We start from the raw sequence: 17,697 nt of genomic DNA, 5'->3' as shown, positions 1-17,697 counted from the left end.
ACGGACCATTCTTTGTAGGATGAATACCGTTCAAAAGTTTGGGGTCACCTAGAAATGTCCTTGTTTTTGAAAGAAAAGCAGATTTTTTTCCATTAAAATAACATGAAATGGATCAGAAATCCAGCGCAGACGGGGTTAATGTTGTAAATGACTATTGTAGCTGGAAACGGCTGATTTTTAATGGAATCTCTTTGTAGGCGTACAGAGACCCTCCATCACTCCTGTGTTCCAATGGCCCTCTATCACTCCCATCACTCCTGTGTTCCAATGGCCCTCTATCACTCCCATCACTCCTGTGTTCCAATGGCCCTTTATCACTCCCATCACTCCTGTGTTCCAATGGCCCTTTATCACTTCCATCACTCCTGTGTTCCAATGGCCCTTTATCACTCCCATCACTCCTGTGTTCCAACGGCCCTTTATCACTCCCATCACTCCTGTGTTCCAATGGCCCTTTATCACTCCCATCACTCCTGTGTCCCAATGGCCCTTTATCACTCCCATCACTCCTGTGTTCCAATGGCCCTTTATCACTCCCATCACTCCTGTGTCCCAATGGCCCTTTATCACTCCCATCACTCCTGGGTTCCAATGGCCCTTTATCACTCCCATCACTCCTGGGTTCCAATGGCCCTTTATCACTCCCATCACTCCTGGGTTCCAATGGCCCTTTATCACTCCCATCACTCCTGGGTTCCAATGGCCCTTTATCACTCCCATCACTCCTGGGTTCCAATGGCCCTTTATCACTCCCATCACTCCTGGGTTCCAATGGCCCTTTATCACTCCCATCATTCCTGGGTTCCAATGGCCCTTTATCACTCCCATCACTCCTGGGTTCCAATGGCCCTTTATCACTCCCATCACTCCTGGGTTCCAATGGCCCTTTATCACTCCCATCATTACTGTGTTCCAGTGGCCCTTTATCACTCCCATCACTCCTGTGTTCCAACCGCCCTTTATCACTCCCATCACTCCTGTGTTCCAGTGGCATGTTGTGTTCGCTGATCGTGCGATAATGTTATAATTGGAAATGTCTCTTCCATTTGGCCCGATAGACTTGGGTCATGGGCTCTCAGTTGCCCCAGTAGAGACAGATCCTAGGTGTTCCGTTTGACCCAGCTGAGGAGGCGTTCCTGGGAGGTAATGGGAATGTACAGAGTCGTGTATTTTGATTAGAATATTATCCTGTTTTTTTAGTTTTTTTTACGTAATCCGTGAAGGGAACCCGAGGCGTCCCGGCGTTGATCCCGTCGTTACTCATCACTCAGCACGCTGTGCGTGTAAATGACTCAAAACACGTTTATATTTTCATGCTACGTTCTCATCCCAGTGACTTGGGGCGACAGGTATTTTGTTTTTCGGGCTCTCGTATAAATGTTGGCTACAAGCGAGAGAAAAGCAGGTGATTATTTCAACCGGAGAATGGGGACTACTGAGAGACTGCCGAATTCCACGAGCCTCCTGCCCACCGGATAGCGCCCCGGCCCACCGGATAGCGTCCCGGCCACACGCGACATGAAGCTCCACAGGAGGGAGCGCAGCCGGAGCGGGCGTATGGATTTCAGGGTGAGAGGTTGGGGTGATGAGGCTGCGAGGAGCGATGTTTGGGGTTCCGTGGCGGAGCCGTTGGGATCGATACGCTGGATTTCTGGCGCTCGGCACGTTTGGGGCTGGCGCCGTTTGTCCTGTCTGTGTTTTCGGGTGGGTTTGTGGTGAACTGGAGCTTTCTGGGGCCATAACTGTATGAAACGTGTCTGCTGAGCGGCGCTCGGATCACTCGGGCGAAGGCTTCTCAGGTTACTGGTCGTAATGGGAGGCTTTGATTTCTACTGGTTTTGAGAAGGGTAGTCCCTGAGGATTGTAGTCCCCGAGGATTGTAGTCCCCGAGGATTGTAGTCCAACATTACCCGGAGAGAGTCCTGATTCAGATTCCGCAGAGATATCCATGTCTGGAAATGTATTTGTGGCATCGATGTGATTATTTGAGATGCTTGGCGTGTGCTTGGCGTGTGCTTGGCGTGTGCTTGGCGTGTGCTTGGCGTGTGTTTATTACTATTATGTATTTCAACCAGTCTGTTGTATAAAAGAAAATCGCTCCAGAAAACTGGTTTGGGAAATTTTTAATATAAACCTCCAGAATGTTCTATCTATCTATCTATCTATTATCTGTCTGTCTGTCTGTCTATCTATCTATCCATCTTGTCTGTTAACCCTATAGTGCCCAAAGGCTTGCATTAACACCGCAGTTGCTGGTTGAGCTTTGGTTTCCGTTCCCTCAACCTCTTTGGCCGCCGTAATTTGCCCCGGTATCTCCTGAGCAAAGTGTGAAACATGGCAACCAACAGAACGGACCAGTCAGCAACAGCATTCCCTTGTGTTGCTATAGTGATAAAACCACTTTGCAGTCTTTGCACCAGGAATCTGTTTTTGATCATAACCCCCACCATAGTGCAGTCACTGAGCCGGAGGCTCCCGCCGGTGCTGGCAGACAGGGTCGCGCCGGTCCATTTGGGCTCATTTTTTTTGCTTTTTCCTACATGTTCTGAATTTCCGGGTCCTTTAGAACGGAAACATTGGGTGAAAAACTGCATATTTTTACAATTCTCCCATTAGATAAACAAACCCTGCTTCTTCACCCAAAACCTGCGCACCCCCCCCCCATTTACTAGAAACTCTCCCGCGCTGAACATCACCCTTTCAGACTCTTAAGAAGTTTGACGTTATGGGGCGTTATTTGGGGAGCGCTGGAACCTCCTGATGAGTTTTGGGATATATCCTCCTCTGTTATGTAACGGACAGTCACATGACCCGCAATGTAATGTAAGGATATTAAACATTACCCAGAGGGTGGTAGATGCATGGAACAGCCTCCCAGTAGAAGTGAGGGGATTTACTGCAATGAGGGAATTTAAACATGCATGGGATAGGCGAATGGCTGAAAAGACGAGAACAAGAACCGATTAAGGTTTGAGTCTTTACAGCAGGAGAAACGGGCGACTAGACGGGGGGGCCGGATGGGGCCGGAGGGTTCTAGGTTTCGGCAGCAGGCAGCTGTATACTGAGTTTGTGGAGGGACTGTGTATGCGGCAGCGGGCTCTATCATACCGCTGTCTCTCATATAAATAATGTGTATGGAGATCACACGCTGCGAGATGTCTCTTAAGAGTGATGGCTGTCAGAATTCTGTACGATAAACGTCTCGGTGCCGCATTAACCCTCTCCCAGCCGGGGAGTATGCGGGGCTTTGGCTTTCTATGTTTCTTTACAAGAGGCTGAAACGTTGTCTTTTTCTCGGGGTGGAATAACGCAGGATGGATCCGACTCACCGGCTTCTTTAAGTAGACCCGTTTTTTCCCTGTGGCCACCGACGGTACGGCTCGCTACACAATCTCTAAAGAATGTCACGAGAAGACAGCTTCGTAAATCTGTGATTTTATTCTTTTCTCTGAAGTCTCAATCACGTAACAAATGCAACCCCCCCCAAAAAAAACTAAGAAGCTTAATAGCCAATCGGTGCCTGCTTTTGTGTCACATGATATTAATACATTCCCTTAAAAAATCTAACAAAAAGAGTTATTCCGGGGAACGGTTTGGGTATTTTTAGTTATAAGAGTTACATTCAGCAGAGCCGGTGAAACGGCACCTTTAACCCATTGCCTGCCAGGGCAGTTTACATTTCTATGCCCCATTGTTGGGTTGTATGATGTAATAGATGTGGGCGGGGTCACGCTTATTTCCCATTTTGATGATATTTCCCGTATAATTGCCCTGTGCTGGGCAGGCAGAGGTGCCCGGTGCGCTGGGATACGTTTTGTGTAAATACCGAATATGTTAATGGAGATTTTTTTTATTTATTTCTTTTTGGTTTGTTTTCAGTCGTTTTGTTCCCATCAGTCTGGTGAAGTAGAGGGTTTAAGAAGAGGGGGGCTGGTCCAGGGACTGGGATGTAATGGCAGTGGTGAATAGGCCTGTGCTAGCCAACGGACCACCTGAAGATAGTCCCACGCTCAGCAGAGCCTCTCTGGAGCCGCCCAGGGGGGCCGATGAGGAACAGAAAGCAAATGTAAGTAATATGCCGGCGTGACTACCCAGCGGCCACGTCCACTGGCCCCCGGACTACCAGAGCTGTGATGGAGACTCATAACCATGAGCATTAATAGGCCATCTATGATAAAATGGGTGTGGTCTCAAGGAGTGGCAGAATAGGCTGTATTTAATGTAAGTGGGTGGAGCTGCCGCTAGCCCCTCCCCAAGCCCACGGGTTCCCTGAAAAGCAGCGCTTTATGTGTTTAGTCGGCCTTACGAAGATTCCGGCTGTGTAGAGCCGCATCCCCAGGCAAACGGCACGGGGGCATGAGAGGGTTAAAAGGAGATAGCCCAGTATAGAGGTTTATTATACCCCGGGGCATTTAATTGTTTCAGAAGGTGGGGGATGTGGAGGTTCTTTGCAGAGATGAGCTTTTATATTAATGAGATGCAAATTGCTTGATAATGAACGGGAATTCTGTCACCGGGTTCCGGAATTCTGATACCGGGTTCCGGAATTCTGTGTGTCTGTAGAGGGGGGTTTTCTGGCCCTCGGTGCTGCATTTGGGGTTTTTGGGGATGCTGGTTTAAATCTCTGCGCATGTTGACAGCTCGGTAGCTGGACCAATCGGCATTCAGCACCGCCTGTCTGCCTGTCGTTTCACAGCCAGTCCTGCTACTTATTGTTAACAGAAACACTTTGAGCACTTCTACAGACAGCATATAGAAAGGGTTAAATTGACTTGACCCTTGACGTATTGTATAGTTTCTTAGCGCGGATTCTCGCCCCTCAGGCGGGTGACGGAGAGGCTTTAGGTATCTGTTAGCGTTGCCCCGTCTCTCAGCCCTCGTGGTGTCTGAATGCCCCTCTCTCTATAATACGGTGACCATCTTCTGGCCCTCCTCGTGTTCCCGGCCGCCTCACCGCACTTCCCCATGAGAGGGTATTTGGTGTCTGCAGGAGACGGGATTCGGGGCCCAAAGCGGGACTGGCCCTCCGGACGAAGGAGGTTTGAGAAAGTTTTTTGTTCGCTGACACAGATCTCACAAAACAGTTTTTGCCCCGTAATATAATGTTTTCAGGCAGCTGCATATCAGCCATTTGTATGATTCTGAGCCCCGATCTACTAAACCCCCCGACTCCTTATCATACTGCCTGTGGGGAACAATAGAATGACTCATGTCACGGTCAGGACTACTTGCCAAGCCGTGACTGTGTGGAGGGCGTGGGCATGAAGGGGTTAATAGCACCAGGCCTCTGGATTTACTAACTTCACCCCTTAACAAGGCATAAGTTACACCAAATTAACCCCCAAATCCTGCCGGTATCCCCCCAGGTAGTCTGCCACCACTCACCATTTTGATACCGGATTCGTGAGAAATCCGAATTAGAACCTTTATCTCTATATATATATATCAACCCACCCCGGGCAACTAACATATATATATATATATATATATCCTGTAAAACTTAATAACAATATGGTAACGTGTTATCCTCTCTTAGGGTTCGTGGATATCGATACCAGAGCCCAAAGACAGACTTGGATTATGAATATTTTAATAACAAAAAGACAAAGATTACACAGGGCCAGAATTACAAAAACAAGACATACAAAATAAAAGTAAAACAGCAAACAGTTCTTAAAAACAATGGGACTTAAACACAGGACCCTCACTCACGAGTTTCTCCAATAAGTAGGTCTGTGGGAACTCCTTAAGTCCAGACGGTTTCTTACGATGTTGTTCTGATCACAGAATATCATGGAGTTCTGCTTTGAGGTCGCTGCATCGTCCCTAAATCAGACTTTTGCAAGCAAACGCCCCTCTGACCACATGACTGATTATATGACACCATCCCCAAGAATCGGGTCCCATCTTTGATGTGCCAATAAGTTATGGTGGGGTAAAGGTGATGGAAACCCCTCCACTTAAGATAGGAATGGAATTCCTATAACTCTGGGTCCTTATCTGTTAGGCCATGAATCACCACAGGGGTCCTTTGGGAAGATGACACCTCCAGCCAGAACAGATACAGAGGGCATTCACAAAGAAACACATTAAATCAACCTCAGATTAACTCATTGAATGCTTAAACAAAGAAACTAACCACCTCTGCTGGGTTACCCTTCCATGCATCCACTACGTTATATGAGTTAATCATGACAACTCAGTCTTATTCACCCAGTCGGACTCTCTGACTAATTAGAGTCTATGGAGGAACGGACTTCATTAATCAGTCGTTGGTCTCGTCTTAGATTCAGGAGCCGTATGTCTATCCCATGCATGTTTAATACCCTCACTGTATTACCCTCTACCACTTCTGCTGGGACGCTGCTCTACTTATCTACCACCCTCTCAGTAACAAAAAACTTCCATACATTCCATCTCAGCCTCTTTTTTTTCTCCCAGTAGAGCTCTCATCACACCATTTACTGAAAACTGACAGAAAGGAATTAGCGATGCATTGAATCTTATAATTAGCGCCATCAGATTCCGTAGCGCTGTACAATGGGTAGACAGGACATAACAATTAGTATATAATGTAACAAAATGACTTACAGATACAACAGGTGGGGGGGCCCTGGTCACAGGAGCTTACACTTCTTTGATGCTCTCTGTATGGGCAGGTTTATTAGGCCGTAACAGAGCGAGTTTTGTTCGTTTTTTCTTCATTAAAACTTCGTCAGCGACTGAAGTCAATGATTTTTTCCTTTTAAAGAGTAAAGCAGAGTCCTGTCTGCTGCCTCTCGGGCTCGTTATAAATGGGCTGCTGAAAAGGTAAATAGCCCAGATCAGGCGCAGAGGGGCAATAAGACTAATCCCAGGTGTGTTAAAATCCCTCTCTCCCCCCTGATGCCCCTCTTTTCTAGGAGGTAAGCAGGGGCGTAACTAGACGCCTCAGGGCCCGGGTGCGAGAATCTGTTAAGGGCCCCCCCACCCCCGCCCCCTCCCCCTCACCCTCACCCCCTCCCCCTCACCCCCTCCCCCTCACCCCCCCAAAAAAAACATGATTTTTACCCAACAATTTTTTTTCAACTAATTCAACAAATTCAATTTACATATTGAATCATAATCAAAGAAAAAGGGGCGCATGTACAAAGGGCATAATCCAGGGGTGTCCAAGTTTTTTCTGCAGTGGGCCACTTCATCAGAATTGTATCCGTGCGCGGGCCGCACTCATTTTTCACTGTGACAAAAAATATGGCCTTTAATAAAATATGCAGATTAAAATAAAGTAAAATGACACAAAACCTTTACTCTTCCTCTCACTGATTTCTGGGCCTTGAAAGTTTTGCGACTACAAATTCAGGATTCCCTAGATTTATTCTAGGGATGAACTAAAATGAAAATTCTGGACCAAAACATTCAGGGTTCACTTAGCCAAAACCGAAAATGACCCCCACCTTTAAAAATAATAATAAAAACTCACATGTTTAATAAAAGTAGGTAACACACAATTGGACAAAATTAGCAATATGACTTGGCATGATAGGTGTGTGATTGCTGTTAGCAATCACACTCCTATCATGCCAAGTCAGCCAGTACATGCTGGTACAGGGTGGCTGTAAGTGATGTGCAGACCCCATACTGCTGGCAGCATCACTACACAAGGGGGGCAGCTAGCTAGGTTTCAGCATGTACTGGCTGACTTGGCATGATAGGAGTGTGATTGCTATCAGTAGTCACAGTCCCATCATGCCTAGGTTCCAGCACTTACACATCCATCCAGTAAATGCTGGAACCTAGGCATGATGGGACTCTGATTGCTGTTAGCAATCACACTCCTATCATGCCAAGTCAGCCAATACACGCTGGTACAGGATGGCTGTAAGTGATGTGCAGACCCCATACTGCTGGCAGCATCAATACACAAGGGGGGCAGCTAGCCAGGTTTCAGCATGTACTGGCTGACTTGGCATGATAGGAGTGTGATTGCTAACAGCAATCACAGTCCCATCATGCCTAGGTTCCAGCACTTACACATCCATGCTATCACACACACACACACACTCATTTATTCATATAATCATTAATTCACAGATTCATTCCCTCAATCACACACACTCATTCAAACACCCTCCCCACCCCCTTACCTGCACTGCAGCTCCTCGATGCCGCTCACAGACTTCAGCAGGGGGCGCGGCCTCCCTCTGCCTTCTCTGCTAAAGCACAGAGGAAGTAGGAAGTCACGTGAACTCCGCTTCCTCCGTGCTGTCCAGAAGACCCTCCCACAAGTAAGTAGCAGGGCTTGAGGTGCGGCTCGTGTAAGATCGGTTGCCCTGGCTGCCGATCTTACGCGGGCCGCACCTCGAGGTCTCGCGGGCCGCATTTGGCCCGCGGGCCGCATGTTGGACGCCCCTGCCTTATTTTAAAACAAAAAACGTAAAAAAAAAAGATTTCGGGCGGCCCCTTGGCTTGGGCCCCCCTGCCGCCGGGGCCCGGTCGCAGTCGCGACCCCTGCGACCCCGGTAGATCCGCCACTGGAGGTAAGACTGTTTGCTGGGTATGAGGGGATCGCAGGGTTCCACGGCCCTAAAAGCCCCGATAATGTGTATAGAAACAGCAGGAAACGGATTTATAAATTAACCGGGGTAAATAAACCCCATTATTCTTCTTATAAATGCCCCACCCAGTTACACTGATAGCCCCGCCCAGTTACACATAAAATGTCTGGGCGAACCCCCCCCCAGACAAACTTAGAACCCAGGCTGTCAGTAAAGTAAGGTAGAGCTCGGTATCGGGGGGTAAAGCCTGGGGTGTGAGTGCGGGCGCCGCGGCTGCGGGAAAGGTTATTAATATTTAACACGTTTTATAGGTTATTTATCCTCGCCCCCCGAATCCCCGCAGGCGATCGATGTGACCTGACGAGCGCCTCGCATCCCCCCCAAACCCACGTGAGCGGCAGCCGGCACGTGTCTGACGGGATGCCAAGATGTGCATTATTTAGCGAGTGCGCCCCACTGCTTCCCGGCCCGGGGGATGTTCCGCTCACACAGTGTTTTATAACCCCGTGTTCTGCGCCATTATAACCCCGAGGCTAATGCCCCTAGTGCAGTTACCGTGACTTCCAGCCCTGGTTTCCATTCCGTGTTTAACCCTTTCCCTGCAAGAGAAACAGACAATTGGGAGAAAACCGAGAGAAACGCGTCTCAGGGGTTAATAAGACAAGATGTATGAATTCATCGAAACTATCCCAAAGATTCTAATGTGGTGACTCGCTAACAATGGCCCTTACTGAAACCATGACTTGTCAGGAGGTAAAGATATTCTGAATGAAGTCACCTGTGTTCAAGCAGAGATTCCAGCTGTGATCTAGCAGGGAGAGACGCGTGAATTAAGATACTCAGATATCATTAAATCAGAGGAGAATATGAAGGAGTGTGATTCTGAGAATCTGCCCATTTACCCCAAGACCTGGAGAATGGAGTAAAACCCTAAGAATCTGCCCATCCCCCCCACCCCGACACTGTGATGGGGCAAAAGCCTAAAGACAAATCTAATTATGTATCACAGATGGGAATCGGTTATACATCCCACCACCTGCAGGGGGCAGCACTTGTCGATATCGTGATATTACTCCCCCCCCGGGAGGCTTTGGGTTAGTATGGGAGGGGTAATTAGTTACTCACTTTCCACCCCTTCACAGGCTATCTAGATCCAGCCGCGTCCCCGTGTGAGATTAACTTTGCCCCGTACCATGCTTAGAATCCCCTCCTGACTCCTATGAGGGGCAGATAAGTAACCCCTGGCAGCCAGTTCTGGGAAGGATGTAATTATGCTGGTATGGCAACCTGAGTCTGAGCGCAGTTTGCTGTAAACGCCATCTGTGAGATGAGAACATTTCACTCGTCCTGGAAATGATGGATCCTTATCAGAAAAACGGACTTATCTTGTTTACTTTAATCACGGCTGATAATAATGATTTATATTCTATACGCTCTGTGTTATAAGCTGACAGAGACACCAGACGCCCGTGACCTTAACACGCGACCTTAACACGCCTAACACGGCAAGTCAACAAATTCTGCTGCCACGGACACAAAATTTAAAGGGACGCGCGTCGCCAACCAAGAATGCATATTAGATTAGCTCGTCATCCTTCCCAAAAGGAACCATTCAATAAAATCACCTACCTTCAGAAGAAGCTGCAGCCCTGGAGCTGCAGAGCAACACTCCTTCCGTGGTCCGGTTTTCTCCTGCTTAAGCGAATGGGAGCGTTTTCTGCACATGCTCACGGCAGTAGACCCTTGTAACCCTTTCAGGGCCAATGCTGGTGGTGAGTGCACTACGTAGGCCGTGTGTTTGTCCCTATAGCTAGAGGTCAGGTGTGATGGGCATGGCTGATAGGATCCAGACATTGGCAGGCAAAGGGTTACTGGCGATGCCTGCGCGCCTCCGTCCAGGAGCATAGTAACTGTTGGGGTTAAACTGTTACGTGATTGTAATATATGTGCCAGAGTGTATATTGGAAAGAAGGCAGCGACAAGTCGTTTGGGGGCAGTGATGGCACAGAGCGGCTGTTGGGGGGCCCACCCCATATTGCCCTCTATAACTATGTGTATATACCGTACATGGGAACACAGCGGAGATACGTTACATGTTATACGTTATACATGGTATCTCCTGCCCTCTCTGGCTTCGCTGCGCTGCCGTTCTGTATCTCTGGCAGGTTAGTGAGTAACGTCTGTAATCCATACAGAATTTACTTTTCTGATCCTTTCTGGAATTTGTTTTCGAAAAAGAGAGAAAGAAAGATATTAAAAATCCTTCGATAAAAACAGGAAAGTTTCAAGAAAAAAAGTTACGCTTCCCAACTTTCCTACTAAACCCGTGGAGTCTGTAATAAAAAACTAATATCTGCTGGTGACCCGAGAAAAGAGATAAATAGAAACCTAGAGCCCGCCCGCAGATCGGCCCCATGCGGCCCCCGTCTAGTCGCCCGTTTCTCCTGCTGTAAAGACTCAAACCGTAATCAGTCGTTGGTCTCGTCTTAGATTCAGGAGCCGTATGTCTATCCTATGCATGTTTAATACCCTCACTGTATTACCCTCTACCACCTCTGCTGGGAGGCTGCTCCAGTAAGCTTTTTCCACCTCGATATTACTGCTGACACCCACATAATGAGGCTTATTGGATGGCAAAGCGGATGCTATCGGGCCGGGTTATGTCCCACTTCCCGGCGAGATCTGCTTCAAGTCGCCTTCAGGATGTATAATTTATTCCTAAAGTGCAAAACAGGTAACGCGATATTTCCGGCCGGACAGGGTGTCGAGCGGCACGTGAGTAACGAGCATCGCATTTCTGCAAAAGCCACGGCCGGAAACAGATGGGCTAAAACTTAAAAAAAATACTTCTAAATACCCGTATGTATATTTACATGTATGTGTGTATACAGTATATATATATACAGGAACGTGTGTGTTATGTGTATACAAATACATTGTACAGCGCTGCGGAATATGATGGCGCTATATACAACAATACATAATAATAATAATACATTGTACAGGGCTGTGGAATATGATGGCGCTATATATATAACAATAAATAATAATAATACATTGTACAGGGCTGTGGAATATGATGGCGCTATATATATAACAATAAATAATAATAATACATTGTACAGGGCTGTGGAATATGATGGGGCTATATATATAACAATAAATAATAATACATTGTACAGGGCTGCGGAATATGATGGCGCTATATATATAACAATAAATAATAATAATACATTGTACAGGGCTGCGGAATATGATGGCGCTATATACATAACAATAAATAATAAATACCAAATTAAAGAGGAGGCTGGAGATGCATCCTTCGGATCCCAGCAGACGCCCGGATATAGGGACTTCGATTCAATGAGCCGTCTTAATGTTAACGTGTTTTTTACCTACGTGAAGAATGCGCGGTTAGCGGGTCAGTGACCTGCTTAAACTCAGGTGAGCTCTGTGAGTGCTAAGATAAGGCTACGTGGAGATCAGTTGAAATAACCTCACCTTATCTAAAGGGGAGCAGGGTGCCCGTAGCTGGCGACCTGGGCTCAGAGTTCCCACCATGTGCGCTGTTACATGATGGCAATCTATGGGTTAAATAAAGCAATGGCTATAATATATATATATATATAATATCTGTTTCTATAGTGTAAAGAGGCTCAGCGTCCCCGCTGTATATTACGGACGCTTGCCGCCTAATTTAGGTTTGTGTGTTTCTGTGGACTACAACTCCCATCATCCTTAGCCAGAACAACAAAGGGGGTGCACCAAAGGTGCAAATAGGGTCAGCATTCCTGCGGACGTGTCATATTGTGTCCTGTCGCTTACCTTGATGGCGTGTGCGATCTACATATATGTGCAGCTACATCGATTGGTTATTTACTGAGTTTCCGAAGGGTTAAACGGATGCTTTAAGTCAGATTTCCTAGACGGAAAAAGTAGGTGTAGAAAGATCGAAATTCTCTGAACGAACCATTAAACGGTAAAACAAATACCCAACACACGCTATCCAAAGACTATTTAACCCCCTCGTTGCCAGGTTAAATGAAATCAGCGTGATTTTGTTTTTAACCCTTTATATGGTCAACGTAGTTTCTTAACATGTCAGCGAAAGAAACTGATTTATGCCGGAATCCTAATTGTCTTCATTAGTGATGCGCCTTTCCCGCTCCTGTGTTCCAATGGCCCTTTATCACTCCCATCACTCCTGGGTTCCAATGGCCCTTTATCACTCCCATCACTCCTGTGTTCCAATGGCCCTTTATCACTCCCATCACTCCTGTGTTCCAATGGCCCTTTATCACTCCCATCACTCCTGGGTTCCAATGGCCCTTTATCACTCCCATCACTCCTGTGTTCCAATGGCCCTTTATCACTCCCATCACTCCTGTGTTCCAATGGCCCTCTATCACTCCCATCACTCCTGTGTCCCAATGGCCCTCTATCACTCCCATCACTCCTGTGTTCCAATGGCCCTCTATCACTCCCATCACTCCTGTGTCCCAATGGCCCTCTATCACTCCCATCACTCCTGTGTTCCAATGGCCCTTTATCACTCCCATCACTCCTGTGTTCCAATGGCCCTCTATCACTCCCATCACTCCTGTGTCCCAATGGCCCTCTATCACTCCCATCACTCCTGTGTTCCAATGGCCCTTTATCACTCCCATCACTCCTGTGTTCCAATGGCCCTCTATCACTCCCATCACTCCTGTGTTCCAATGGCACGTTGTGTTCGCTGATCTAACTTCAAAAGGCTAGTTGATGGTTAGAAACCCTTTTACAATTACGTTACAGCCAGAAATGTCCTTGTTTTCCATAAAAACAGCTCTGTGACCTCAAACTCTTGGACTTACATTTTAAGGAGGAAGTCCCATGGAAAATAAATATATTCCTCTTTGAGTCTAACCCCCCCAGTGCTGTATACAGTAATATAACCCCCCCAGCGCTGTATACAGTAATATAACCCCCCCAGTGCTGTATACAGTAATATAACCCCCCCAGCGCTGTATACAGTAATATAACCCCCAGCGCTGTATACAGTAATATAACCCCCAGGGGCGTAACTAGACGCCTCAGGGCCCGGGTGCGAGAATCTGTTAAGGGCCCCCCCACTCACCCCCTCCCCCTCACCCCCCCCAAAAAAACATGATTTTTACCCAACAATTTTTTTTCAACTAATTCAACAAATTCAATTTACATATTGAATCATAATCAAAGAAAAAGGGGCGCATGTACAAAGGGCATAATGCAGGGGTGTCCAAGTTTTTTCTGCAGTGGGCCACTTCATCAGAATTGTATCCGTGCGCGGGCCGCACTCATTTTTCACTGTGACAAAAAATATGGCCTTTAATAAAATATGCAGATTAAAATAAAGTAAAATGACACAAAACCTTTACTCTTCCTCTCACTGATTTCTGGGCCTTGAAAGTTTTGCGACTACAAATTCAGGATTCCCTAGATTTATTCTAGGGATGAACTAAAATGAAAATTCTGGACCAAAACATTCAGGGTTCACTTAGCCAAAACCGAAAATGACCCCCACCTTTAAAAATAATAATAAAAACTCACATGTTTAATAAAAGTAGGTAACACACAATTGGACAAAATTAGCAATATGACTTGGCATGATAGGAGTGTGATTGCTGTGAGCAATCACACTCCTATCATGCCAAGTCAGCCAGTACATGCTGGTACAGGGTGGCTGTAAGTGATGTGCAGACCCCATACTGCTGGCAGCATCACTACACAAGGGGGGCAGCTAGCTAGGTTTCAGCATGTACTGGCTGACTTGGCATGATAGGAGTGTGATTGCTATCAGTAGTCACAGTCCCATCATGCCTAGGTTCCAGCACTTACACATCCATCCAGTAAATGCTGGAACCTAGGCATGATGGGACTCTGATTGCTGTTAGCAATCACACTCCTATCATGCCAAGTCAGCCAATACACGCTGGTACAGGATGGCTGTAAGTGATGTGCAGACCCCATACTGCTGGCAGCATCAATACACAAGGGGGGCAGCTAGCCAGGTTTCAGCATGTACTGGCTGACTTGGCATGATAGGAGTGTGATTGCTAACAGCAATCACAGTCCCATCATGCCTAGGTTCCAGCATTTACACATCCATGCTATCACACACACACACACACTCATTTATTCATATAATCATTAATTCACAGATTCATTCCCTCAATCGCACACACTCATTCAAACACCCTCCCCACCCCCTTACCTGGACTGCAGCTCTCTCGATGCCGCTCACAGACTTCAGCAGGGGGCGCGGCCTCCCTCTGCCTTATCTGCTAAAGCACAGAGGAAGTAGGAAGTCACGTGAACTCCGCTTCCTCTGTGCTGTCCAGAAGACCCTCCCACAAGTAAGTAGCAGGGCTTGAGGTGCGGTGTAAGATCGGTTGCCCTGGCTGCCGATCTTACGCGGGCCGCACCTCGAGGTCTCGCGGGCCGCATTTGGCCCGCGGGCCGCATGTTGGACGCCCCTGCCTTATTTTAAAACAAAAAACGTAAAAAAAAAAGATTTCGGGCGGCCCCTTGGCTTGGGCCCCCCTGCCGCCGGGGCCCGGTCGCAGTCGCGACCCCTGCGACCCCGGTAGATCCGCCACTGATAACCCCCCAGTGCTGTATACAGTAATATAACCCCCCCCCAGCGCTGTATACAGTAATATAACCCCCCCAGTGCTGTATACAGTAATATTACCCCCCAGCGCTGTATACAGTAATATAACCCCCCAGTGCTGTATACAGTAATATAACCCCCCAGCACTGTATACAGTAATATAACGCCCCCAGCGCTGTATACAGTAATATAACCCCCCAGCGCTGTATACAGTAATATAACCCCCCAGCGCTGTATAGAGTAATATAACCCCCCAGCGCTGTATACAGTAATAACCCCCCAGCGCTGTATACAGTAATATAACCCCCCAGCGCTGTATACAGTAATATAACCCCCCAGCACTGTATACAGTAATATAACCCCCCAGCGCTGTATGCAGTAATATAACCCCCCAGCACTGTATACAGTAATATAACCCCCCAGCGCTGTATAGAGTAATATAACCCCCCAGCGCTGTATAGAGTAATATAACCCCCCAGCGCTGTATACAGTAATAACCCCCCAGCGCTGTATACAGTAATATAACCCCCCAGCGCTGTATACAGTAATATAACCCCCCAGCGCTGTATACAGTAATATAACCCCCCAGCACTGTATACAGTAATATTACCCCCCAGCGCTGTATACAGTAATATAACCCCCCAGCGCTGTATACAGTAATATAACCCCCCAGCACTGTATACAGTAATATAACCCCCAGCGCTGTATACAGTAATATAACCCCCCAGCGCTGTATACAGTAATATAACCCCCCCAGCGCTGTATACAGTAATATAACCCCCCCAGCGCTGAATGCAGTAATATAACCCCCCAGCACTGTATACAGTAATATAACCCCCAGCGCTGTATACAGTAATATAACCCCCAGCGCTGTATACAGTAATATAACCCCCCAGCGCTGTATGCAGTAATATAACCCCCCAGCACTGTATAGAGTAATATAACCCCCCAGCGCTGTATAGAGTAATATAACCCCCCAGCGCTGTATACAATAATATAACCCCCAGCGCTGTATACATTAATATAACCCCCAGCGCTGTATACAGTAATATAACCCCCAGCACTGTATACAGTAATATAACCCCCCAGCGCTGTATACAGTAATATAACCCCCAGCGCTGTATACAGTAATATAACCCCCAGTGCTGTATACAGTAATATAACCCTCAGCGCTGTATACAGTAATATAACCCCCAGCGCTGTATACAGTAATATAACCCCCAGTGCTGTATACAGTAATATAACCCCCAGTGCTGTATACAGTAATATAACCCTCAGCGCTGTATACAGTAATATAACCCCCAGTGCTGTATACAGTAATATAACCCCCAGTGCTGTATACAGTACCCCAGAAGGCACGTGCAGTATTGTGTTTCTCCAGCAGGTGGCAGTGCTCGCTGTATTGTTGTTTGATGCACATAGAGTGGTTGATATTGAATAGAAGGCAGAACCCCTGTAGTGGCACCGAGTGGTGTATTTATCCATCCAGCACTGACCTCTACACCGCTAACACTCTGCTGAGTGCTGTTATGATGTCATGTGCGGACACTCGGCCTCATAAGGTCACATGGCACGGATACTGCGTGCTGTGGAGGCTCTGATCCCCAAAACTTGCACCAACTCTCTGTGCTACGTTCTGGGGAGATGCCCCCACTAGGATGTAGAACCCTCCGATGGTTACTCTCCACAGCGCACCACTGGGGCATCTGAAAGGCGAACCCGGAGACAATTTTTAACCATTTAATATTGTTACAGGGTCACCGTACCCAAGGCCGGGTACCCCTGTTTGAGGGCTGAGGAATCACCAGTCAGTCCCTCATACGGATCGCACTCAGCTATCCACGGATCATCCAGACCACCATTCGTAGCAAACCAAGAAGAACTCTCTTTATTACAAACACACAGAACTTATCTACAATCTCAATGCAATGAGTACCACCCCCAATCCCATCACTCCCATCCCATCACTCTCCAGCTGCTGTAGTTTGTCTTGGGGTTCAGTGATGGCTGCTGGCGGATAACGGGGGTTCACGTCGCATTTCTTTATAGGAGTATAACGCGCACGTTTAGAAGACGCACAATGCGTTTAAATGCGGAATTCCGGGGGTTAAGTCGTTATCCGGGTGCTCGGGGTAAATTCTTCTCAGGGTTTATCTTGCCGGCCAATAGTTGTGTTACGTGGAAATTACTAAATTATTCTTTTTTTGCATTCCTGAACGCTTTCTCCTAGATTGTAAGCTCTTTGGGCAAGTCCCTCCTCCTCACCTTTTTGTTTCTGTCCAAATCATTATGTGATACGCTACTTATGTCCTGTTTACTCATCCTACTCAGCGCTATATAAATCAATAAAAAATAATAAATGCCGCCACAATTACATGTACGACTTGGTCTTAAAGCGTCAGTTTATCGGCGAATCAGGGGCAGGAAAGAGATCGTATAGATACCGATGGAAGCGCTGGGGGGGGGACTCCTGCGTGCGCCCAGCCACTACCGGAGCTGATTGGAGGAGAGTTTGTCACATGGCCGACC

General features: G+C 47.3%; 1 protein-coding gene across 1 annotated transcript in view; it reads left to right on the top strand.

The window, feature by feature from the left end:
• Positions 1-17,697, top strand: part of LOC149280708 (protein Aster-C-like) — a 44,814-nt gene that overhangs the window by 6,578 nt on the left and 20,539 nt on the right. The window contains exon 2 of the mRNA XM_089500126.1: positions 1,480-1,569. Within this exon, the coding sequence (XP_089356252.1) occupies positions 1,480-1,569 (90 nt within the window). The remainder of the gene's footprint in view (positions 1-1,479; positions 1,570-17,697) is intronic.

The sequence above is a fragment of the Sceloporus occidentalis genome, unplaced genomic scaffold, assembly GCF_023333645.1.
Source record: "Sceloporus occidentalis isolate IW3139 unplaced genomic scaffold, rSceOcc1.0.p SCAF_148, whole genome shotgun sequence".
In the NCBI taxonomy this organism is placed as follows: Eukaryota; Metazoa; Chordata; class Lepidosauria; order Squamata; family Phrynosomatidae; genus Sceloporus; species Sceloporus occidentalis.
This window is presented reverse-complemented; position numbering and strand designations above follow the sequence as displayed.